The sequence below is a fragment of the Rhodnius prolixus genome, unplaced genomic scaffold, assembly GCF_049639745.1.
Source record: "Rhodnius prolixus isolate KJV_2025 unplaced genomic scaffold, Rpr scaffold_6, whole genome shotgun sequence".
In the NCBI taxonomy this organism is placed as follows: Eukaryota; Metazoa; Arthropoda; class Insecta; order Hemiptera; family Reduviidae; genus Rhodnius; species Rhodnius prolixus.
In genome coordinates this window covers 42033636-42043444 of record NW_027411634.1, presented here as the reverse complement: position 1 = coordinate 42043444, position 9809 = coordinate 42033636, and the positions used below count along the sequence as shown (strand labels likewise).

General features: G+C 32.7%; 1 protein-coding gene across 1 annotated transcript; it reads left to right on the top strand.

Annotated features, from left to right (window-relative positions):
* The first annotated feature begins 213 nt into the window (after positions 1–213).
* Positions 214–6630, top strand: Scsalpha1 (Succinyl-coenzyme A synthetase alpha subunit 1). Its single transcript, XM_074142680.1, has 7 exons — positions 214–490; positions 862–1088; positions 2943–3164; positions 3582–3686; positions 3897–4076; positions 4394–4528; positions 5805–6630. The coding sequence occupies exons 1-7, from the start codon at positions 457–459 to the stop codon at positions 5880–5882; spliced, it is 981 nt and encodes a 326-aa protein (XP_073998781.1). The 5' UTR covers positions 214–456; the 3' UTR covers positions 5883–6630.
* Positions 6631–9809: the final 3179 nt, after the last annotated feature.

Below are 9809 nucleotides of genomic sequence, written 5' to 3'. Positions count from 1 at the left end.
AATAAAATAAATATTCTATTGTCAACAAATCAAAAATAAAATTGTTAAAACTGTTAGGATTGATTGATTTTAATCGTTTTAAGAAAATTTGATTATTGTAACTTATTCATAGTTACCTCCTTAAATCTTAAAATTAAAATTTAGTTAGAAAGCTAAAACAAGAACCATAACAAATTATTTTGAATCACATGTTCGTTATTGTTAAAAGGCGTATTTCGACTTCGAAGGCCTAATCTTTGACTGTTATATGTAGTTGCCTTTCATTTATGACATTCTTTAGTAAAGATAAAGAGGTTAAAGTACACCCTCTCAGTGCTATAGTATTTTGTTCCAAGGTGCCTAGTAGTGCTGTACGTCAAAATTTGCTAGAAGGGTTCTCCTATTTTTACACTATTTTTAGATTTGGAGGGCGCTTATAAGTATTAAGTGATAATTTAGCCGTAAAACAGGAGAACAATGGCTGCAAGGAGGATCTTCACTAAATTTCCTGGTAAGGATTTTTTTCTTTTTTAGTTTTCTAGAAAAAATCATTTAATTAAAAAAGTTTTAAGTAGCATTTTTAAAGATTAATTTGAGAAAACTAATTCATTTTGTATTATAACTAAACTTTTAAGTGCGACATTTCAATTAGATTGATAAGTGATTAATTAAATATAAATTGAGGAAGAGCCAAATTGGTTAAATTGAAAAATAAACTTTTTGTATTTGGCGCTAATTAAACATACATTTTTTTTTTATTCACGAATCACACGCAGATGATACTTTTGATAAAATCTTGAGCGTCAATTGCTATTTCTTTTCGTTTTATTAACTTTTTATAAAAAGATATTAGAAGTATAATTTACAAAATTTTCATTACAGTGACTACACTCACTGGAGTCAGATGTAATACGACTTATAATGCAACTAGACCCAACCTGAAACTTGATGCCAATACCAAAGTTATATGTCAAGGTTTTACTGGGAAACAGGGCACTTTCCATAGTAAACAAGCTATTGAATATGGAACGAAAGTTGTTGGCGGAGTATCGCCAGGCAAAGGTGGCAGAAAACATCTTGATCTTCCAGTATTTAATTCTGTTAAAGAGGTAAGTGTAAAAAGATAAGATGTGAACTAAAGTTATACAAAAATAAGGATAAGCTACAATTGTAAGTAGACGCCAAATTACATGCAAGGTCAAGTGTTTAAAAAGCATAAGTTTAAATAAACACAGAAAAAGAAGATGACATTCACGATAAAATAGCCAATTAAGCGCTATCAAAAAACAAAGTTTTAAACTTTAATTTTAAATATTAATTTTTCAAAACATTAGATTACAAAAATTGACATTATTTTACAAAACTTAACAAGACTACAGGATGTCAATTACTTAGGAAGTCCATTAAACATACTTTGGCGATCTTATCTTATCTTAAATACATTTTGTAAAGGTTTATTTGTTACTTCAAAACTTGGGTTTTTTGGATTCTAGAGTGGAAAGTTCGTGATCTCTTTGTTTATGACAATGTAGGTACTAAAGTGTGTTTTTTATCATGGGTACAAATTCTTCTTAATCCAGATTTTATAACGCTTGTTGGTACTCATGCAATCCTGGAAAATTGGAATTAATCCTAAATTACAGGTAACCACTTTTTCAGACTGTGGGTACTACTGAGCATAGAACTATATTGCTGGTGACCAGGTTCCAAGTATTATAGGTTATGATTAATTGTATCAAGGAACTTGTTTTTTTTTAATCTTAATACGAGTAGAAGCATTTAATTGTTAATGATAGCAAGTAATTTACTTTTTCAAATTACTTTCAAATTTTCTGCTGGAGTTGGCGACAAGATTGATCATGCAGCTATATATATTAAACTACTAAAACCGTCGATATAATATCTATAAGTGGGAGTTACTATATTCCTTATAAATACATATATATAAATATTATCCGTTGTCTAGTTGAAGCTTACATTTGTTTACGTTCCTGAAAGATAAGATGATTTAAGTTTTCCATTAATTAGTGACATTTGTAGCTGATTAACAATGAAGGATTTACTCGTAAACAGTTTTATCTTTAACAAAAAACAAAAGTTATTAATAAATCAGATAACCTAATGAATAGGGGCTTGTTAATTATGCTAAGAGCATAATGTTATTTCTTCTTGTTTAAGGAAGTATTTTATACTAGAGTTTTTCACAGAACTTGCCAAGTTTAAAGTCCCTTGAAAAAGAAAAATATCACAAGTTGGTCTCAGTTTAAATGTTGCCAGAAGACCCCGTATTTTTTTAAAGATTTTCTTGTAAACACTAAAGCTATTTTTTTTTTTTAATTTCAATTCCCAAACTTTTATTTAAAACGTTTTGGTCCATGAAACTTTATTTGAGATTTTTTTAGTGAAAGGGAAATTAAGCTTTCTAACCCAGAAAGTATATAAAAAAAAAAAAACAGTGCGTACAGTCACAAGAGAGTCTATTATTCTTACTGTTAAACTCGACGTCATCAATTTTATGTTTTCTATAAACTCGGCATTTCAAAACATTTACCGAACATTAAGTTACCCTGATATGGAAAATTTCACACAAAATAAGTAATTAGACTGACGGATCAAAATCTAATAATATTCTGTGGTTGCACTTTATTGTTCGAAATCATGAAAGCAAAATAGAGCTTCTTCTTGTGAAGTTGGAGCAATGCTGGAAACATTAAAAGAATGTCTGTCTAGTGATGGAAGTCTTAATACTTTCGGATTGTTTGTGTACTCTGAAGAAGTGTCTGATTATAAGCTAATCTACCTGGAAATAAGATTGATCGTTGATTTTAAAAGTTAAACAAATTCAAAGACTTAGTTGTAACACAATATTAGCTATGCTTTCGTTCGGAGATCAAGCTGGTAATGTATATGTTTCTTTCTTTTTTCCTTTCCTTGGAAATGACTTAAGCATTTCCCTTTAACAGGCTAAAGACGCTACCGGTGCAACAGCCACAGTGATCTATGTCCCACCTCCAGGTGCAGCCAAGGCTATTCTTGAAGCTATTGAAGCTGAAATGCCGTTGATAGTCTGCATTACAGAGGGTATACCACAGCAAGACATGGTGAGAGTGAAGCACAAATTAGTGAGGCAGAATAAAACCAGATTGGTCGGACCCAATTGTCCGGGTATTATTGCTCCAGAGTTGGTAATTATTGCCTTTTTTTTAAATCTCTTGCTGGCGTCACAGGAAGCGTTTCCTTTTTTCAGACGGTACTGTTTGGATATTTAGAAACGCTGTTCTCTGGGACTTTTTTGCGTTATTCTAAAATTGGTTATTCTCTTTGTTTTAATGTGCTCCTTTTATTTATTTATTTTTTTAAAATAAAGTTCTTGATATTGTTGTTCCACCATAAATTTATTTTATAAATGATTCTCGATGATAATTAGGTAAATATTTGATCAAAATTCAATAATTCAGACCAGACATTTTTAACATGGAAGTTAAAACTACTGATAAAGAAATGAAGTAATCCTTACTTTTTTTTACGAAATTCTTGAAAGGCGCATATTTTTGTTAAAATAACTGTTCTATTAAATAAAAGATGGTTTTTGATGCTTCCAGTGTAAAATAGGCATTATGCCTGGACATGTTCATAAAAGAGGCGTCGTCGGTATTGTCTCAAGATCTGGTACTCTAACGTATGAAGCAGTACATCAAACTACAGAGGTTAGTAGAGATGAATTTAATCACTATTTTCGGAAAATCATTTACAAAAGGAGATATCTGTATTTGTAAGGAGGAATAGACAGACATCTTGGTAATTTGAAAAAGAAGAAGCTAATCGGAACTGATCTCTATTATTACCATTATTTGCATACATTTCAGTTTTCTTATTTATACATCAGACCTAACCCATAATGTTAACTGTTGGAACAGGTTGGACTTGGTCAGACGCTTTGTGTGGGAATCGGTGGTGACCCATTTAATGGTACAGATTTTATAGATTGTTTGGAAGTGTTTTTACATGATCCTGAGACTAAAGCCATAATTCTCATTGGTGAAATTGGCGGTGTGGCCGAGGAACAAGCGGCTGAATATCTACTGAAACATAATAGTGTCAGTATTTTCAATATCTCTTTTTTCTTTTTTTTTGTTTATTTAATTCTCATGCGCTGTAATGTAAAGTGGTTTTTCGGATGTAAACGTCATCATCATGCTAATTCTTTTAACTTCCTAATGAACTAGGTTACTTATAACCTTCCTCCTAGCGGTTATCATGCTCAAAATAAGATATTGAAGGAAAGTAATAAGGTTATGTTTATGTCTAAATATCTTAAAACAAATTCCTTCAATTTTTTTCTTAATTAATAAGTAAATAACTTTGAGATACATAATGCAAGTTTTTAATGAATGAAAAATTTCACATGTTACAGGGCCCAAAGGCTAAGCCAGTAGTTTCATTCATTGCTGGCCTAACAGCTCCACCTGGTCGAAGGATGGGACATGCTGGTGCTATCATATCTGGTGGTAAAGGTGGGGCACAAGATAAGATTGATGCTTTGCAAAAGGTAAATAGTTAATCAGAACAACTTTGGTGCTTTTCTTTTTTCTTTTTTTTTTGCAGTCCAATACATCGATAGCTGACTAAAAATTGTCCCTAATCTGTCAGATTTCATCCAGGCTAAACCCAATTATGAGATTGTTTCCCTTGATGACACTCCCTTGACAAAGGGCAAAAGAGAGCAAAGAGCAAAAGGGCAATGTACTATTCCGCGGAGGTAACTGCTTAGTTGCCCTTTCCAGACTCTAGTTAGCTCTCATTACTTTTTACTTTCCTATTTCCTCGCATTTTCAACATTTCATTTCCTCTTTTTTTGGTGCTGTTATATAACGTAGGTCGAGGTACAGATATGTAAGAATTATATTTAGCAGCTATAAAGAAATTCCGCCGCCTAATAATAAATAAAGCTCTATCAATATCAAATTTAAGTTATTTTTTGTAAATATATCAGTTTTCATTATTTTTCTTTGTTTTTAAGAAATAATTGTACGAGGGGTGATTTTGATTTTGTATATCATACTTTTATCTTATTTTGTATTTATCTGTCACAAGTGGAAGTAATGGGTAGTGGCTATTTCTTTTCATAATTGTTATTACTAGCAGAGGCCAAACTCTTGCTATAGAAATTTATCATTTCTTATAAGCAATAAAACAAATAATAATAATATAATGTAGGTTCAGCTGGTTGCGGTTTAGTTCTTAATACTCTTCAGCTAAACGATCCGCCCTCTCATTACCAATCATATTAGGAGATTGTGAATCCATTGAAAAACTAGGTACCATTCTTTTTCCATTGCGCACAAAATAAGAGCTCTCGTTTTCACCATTAATTCCTATTTCAGGCCTAAAATGGGGGGGGGGAGGATGCCTCTTTATTTGATTCAAAACAGTAGCTTCTTTGCGCCAAATCTTTCAAATAAGCGTATCTGGTCTGTTGGCTTACACTTCTCGGCCAGTGATTATGAAAGTTTCGTAACACTCTTGCCCTATCATACAATCTTTTTTCATGAGAACAAGGCTTCTCCCTCCAAGTTCAGGCGGTTAAGTAGAGCCGTTCTATAGAATTTTTTTGTACGATGTGAACTAGTGACCCCTGTGCTTAGAGCATTGTTCTTAGTTTTCTTATCGAAAACCTGCAAACCTATATTCTTAACCATTTCAATGTGACGAAGGAGTAAAGATCCAGTTGTTGATAATCAGAAATTTCTGATTTCTGTAGCTTACATACGCCCAGTAAATCTTGCTTACTTAAAATTTATATTATTTTATTTTATTTTTTCCAGGCAGGCGTTGTAGTAACTAAAAGTCCAGCACAAATGGGTGTAGAATTAGTTAAAGAAATGAGAAGAAGGAATTTGTAAACATTATTAAAGAAATGTTTCAAAGGAGACAAGCAAATTGTAAGGGGAAAGAAAAACCGAACAAGATATTAGTAAAAAAAATAGATAATTTAAAATAAATTAAAAAAAAAAAACTAAAAAATATAATATATGGAAAATTTTATCGGAATATCGTTTCTTTTTTGTTTTTTTGTTTTTGTGTGTTGGGGGGAGGCGACAATTTTATATTTATTAAATTTAAAATTTATTAATAAATACGCGCACTACGTCAAAGGCTTTTAAGTCACATATGCATTTCAATTTTGGCCATACGGTACAATTATAGTTTTATTTTATTTATTTTTTTCAATTTTGCTCTTTGTACTAAAGTTAGCAAATTGAATTGGCAAGTAATTAAAATTTTAACAATAATAATCGTGTAAAAAAAAAGTAAGTGATTTGTTAATATTTGAAAAATCGAGCACGATTGATTAATTGTAAATTAAATTATAAAAGTTTGTGTTAAAAAATTTTTTTGAATATTTATATATATATTTTTAATCCTCTTACTTTTAAAATTATTTTATTTTTTATTATCAAAATGTGAACGACAAGACATCTCTAAAAAGTTCTTTGAAAGTTTAGCATATTTGAAAAAACTGCCGTATTTGTAATATCAAATTATTACAAAAGTTTTTGTAATTAAGAAAAATAAGTATTGGAAAACAAAAAAACAGAAGTGGTTTTTTATTGTAAAAATACAATTAAATAATTTATTGCTTAATTTGTAGATATATTTTTTTTTTTTATCCGCAATTTCCTTTGGAGTAATACCGCAGTAGAATTAGGTTAGTTGCTCGTTAACTGTTCGCCTATCTTCGGTCTTGGGTCTTCACTAACCATTCTTGCGACTAACTGGCCATCCATTCTTTGATGCCAGCATTAACTTGGAACTTTCCAAAGCCACAAAAAGAGTGCTCATGTCCTGTGTGAAAGCCTGCCAGAATCACACTCAGTCAAGATAAGAATTCTCCCCCGTTCAGAACTTGCAAGACTTACCAAAGTTGTTCTTAGGATCTACTTTACGAGGGTCGTTTGAAAAGTCCGTGCAAAGTCAGAGAGATAGCACTACTGGCGCGTATCGAGGTTATGTTTAGTTAGTAGCATCTCTTGGAAGAACACACACCAAGTTTCAGCCAGATCGGTCTATTTCTTTGTGTTTGACATTCGTTTGAATCGAGGAAGTCGAGTGATTTTCAAAAAATGGACGAAAAAGAATTTCGTGTGTTGATTAAACACTACTTTATGAAAGGCAAAACGCCTCAGGAGACTAAAGAGAAGCTTGATAAACATTATGGGGGACTCTGCACCTTCGATTAGAACAGTTTATAAGTGGTTTCAAAATTTTCGGAGTGGCCATATGGGCAAAAAGTGACGCTGAACGTTCTGGACGCCCTGTTGAGGTTACTACTCCAGAAATCATTGATAAAATCCATGATATGGTGATGGATGACAGAAGAGTGAAGATGCGTGAGATTGCTAGTGCTGTGGGCATCTCGAATGAACGGCTACATAATATTTTCCATCAACATTTGGGACATGACAAAGCTATCCGCAAGATGGGTGCCGCGATTGCTCACGCTTGACCAAAAACGAAATCGTGTGAAGTGTTGCAAGGACGGTTTGCAGCTGTTCCAGAAGAATCCGCAGGACTTTAAGCGTCGTTTCGTCACTGTGGATGAAACATGGATACATCACTACACTCCTGAGACCAAAGAACAATCTAAACAACCAAGGGGGAATCTGCGCCAAAAAAGGCGAAGACCGTTCCTTCGGCCGGAAAGATTATGGCGACTGTCTTTTGGGATTCGCAAGGAATAATCCTCATCGACTATCTGGAAAAGGATAAAACTATTACAGGTGCATATTATTCATCGTTATTGGACCGTTTGAAATCCGAGCTGCAAGAAAAACGCCCACGACTGGCCCACAAAAAAGTCCTTTTCCATCACGACAACGCACCAGCTCACACCTCAGCAGTTGTGGTCGCAAAATTAATGGAAATAGGGTTCCAACTCGTTTCACATCCCCCCTATTCTCCAGACTTGGCTCCCTCGGACTTCTATTTGTTCCCCAATATGAAGAAATGGCTGACGGGAAAAAGATTTTATTCAAACGAGGAGGTGATAGCAGAAACGAATGGCTATTTTTCAGACTTGGACAAATCCTATTATTCGGAAGGGATCAACAAACTAGAGCAGCGTTGGACGAAGTGTATAAGCCTAAAAGGAGACTGTTGAAAAATAAAAAAGGTTTACCCCAAAAAATTAAGTAGTTTTTATTTTTGCACGGACTTTTCAAACGACCCTCGTATAAGAATGGGGGTGAAAGCCTCTCAGAATCACCCCAGTCAAAATAAGAATACTTCCCCGTTGAGAACTTGCAAGACTTACCAAAGTTGTTCTTAGGATCTACTTTATAAGAATGGGGGTGAAAGCCTCTCAGAATCACATCCAGTCAAAATAAGAATTCTTCCCCGTTCAGAATTTGCAAGACTTACCAAAGTTGTTCTTAGGATCTACTTTATAAGAATAGGGGTCCTGTTTTCAGCTCCTCAAATAGCCTTGTGTGCTACGCAATGAGTATACTTCTTGAATATAGACGTCCGAGTCTATGGTCTTCGTCTCCTTGGTTGTAGAAGAGGAAATGCGATTACACGCTCCTCTTTAATAGCAGTCTATGAAGCAAAAATAAAGGCAGAAAAGTATAAGAATTAAGCCTTTTTTGTCGAATTTTGTATATTTTATAACAATTGAAATATATCAAATTTAAAGAAAATATGAAATGCACATGAACGCAAAAAAAAAAAATAAAATATGATTTAAGTCAAGGGATTACAGTTACAACTCGACTATCCATCTTAAATTTCACTTTACAGTACTTCTTCATATTTCATTAGATCCCGAACTATTAAACTAAAAAAGGAAAAGTTTGGAACATTCTACCAGAAAAAGAAGAAATAAGGTTGAAAAATAAAAACTGATAAACGCATTTGTATTTTTTGTTTTTAAAATAATGGGAAAACGAAAACAATTCACAAATGAAAAAATACCCAAAAAAAATGATAGCAAGCAATATAATTTGAATAATAAAAAACCAAAAAAATTAATTATCATTTAAAAATGATCAATATTTTTTTGAATCTACACTTTATTCCAATGTACAAAATGAAGAATATATTGTTTAGATAAATCATTATAAGAATTATTAATTAAATACCTAAAAAATAGTGGTAAAAAAGCATTCCTTATCTGTATTTAATTTTTATTACAGAATTATCAAGGGCTAGTAAATTCTTATCTCAGCCAAACAATTCCAACTTATTTATTCCAGACTCCTCTTCTCTCATATTTCATCAAAATTGCTTTCCTTAAGTTCTTTTTTTATTTTTCCTTATTAAATTTTAGTGTAACAAAACGAAAATGCCTTTAAATAAACCGAAAGTTTATAACAAGAAAGGTCACTTTTCTCTATCTCTGGTCTCTAGTTATCTATCATCTTCTGGAATAACCAGGCTATAAAAAATCCAATGACATCCGCTCAAATCTGGGTGTCTAAAAACATTCGGGATGTAAGAGCTATGTGAAGGTTGGGTCGCTTGGCCCGGTTGGGGTTCTTTTCGAGTTTTTAGCGGGGAACATTTTTTGTGGCATTGAAAAATGCCACTCAATGCCAATCATCAGAGAATGTTTCATAAGTGATGGGTGGATAATAAAATATTATTAGACGCAGGCTAAAAAATCATTATTAGCTATTAGCTTGATTTGATATTTTCAAAAAAAAAAAAAGGTCATTTGTTGAAAGCTGTCTTTGAGGGCCTCTAAAAACTGTGCAAACATATTCAACCAGACAGTCGAACAGGCTTATATGGATCAGAATTCGGCTGCGGACAGTAAAAATCATTTCTTC

Bases quoted from the DNA above. Each gene is read 5' to 3' on its own strand.
- Scsalpha1 (XM_074142680.1), top strand. From the start codon at position 457: ATGGCTGCAAGGAGGATCTTCACTAAATTTCCTG. The intron at 491-861 runs GTAAGGATTTTT...TTTTCATTACAG, and splicing joins GATCTTCACTAAATTTCCTG to TGACTACACTCACTGGAGTC. The intron at 4,529-5,804 runs GTAAATAGTTAA...TATTTTTTCCAG, and splicing joins AGATTGATGCTTTGCAAAAG to GCAGGCGTTGTAGTAACTAA.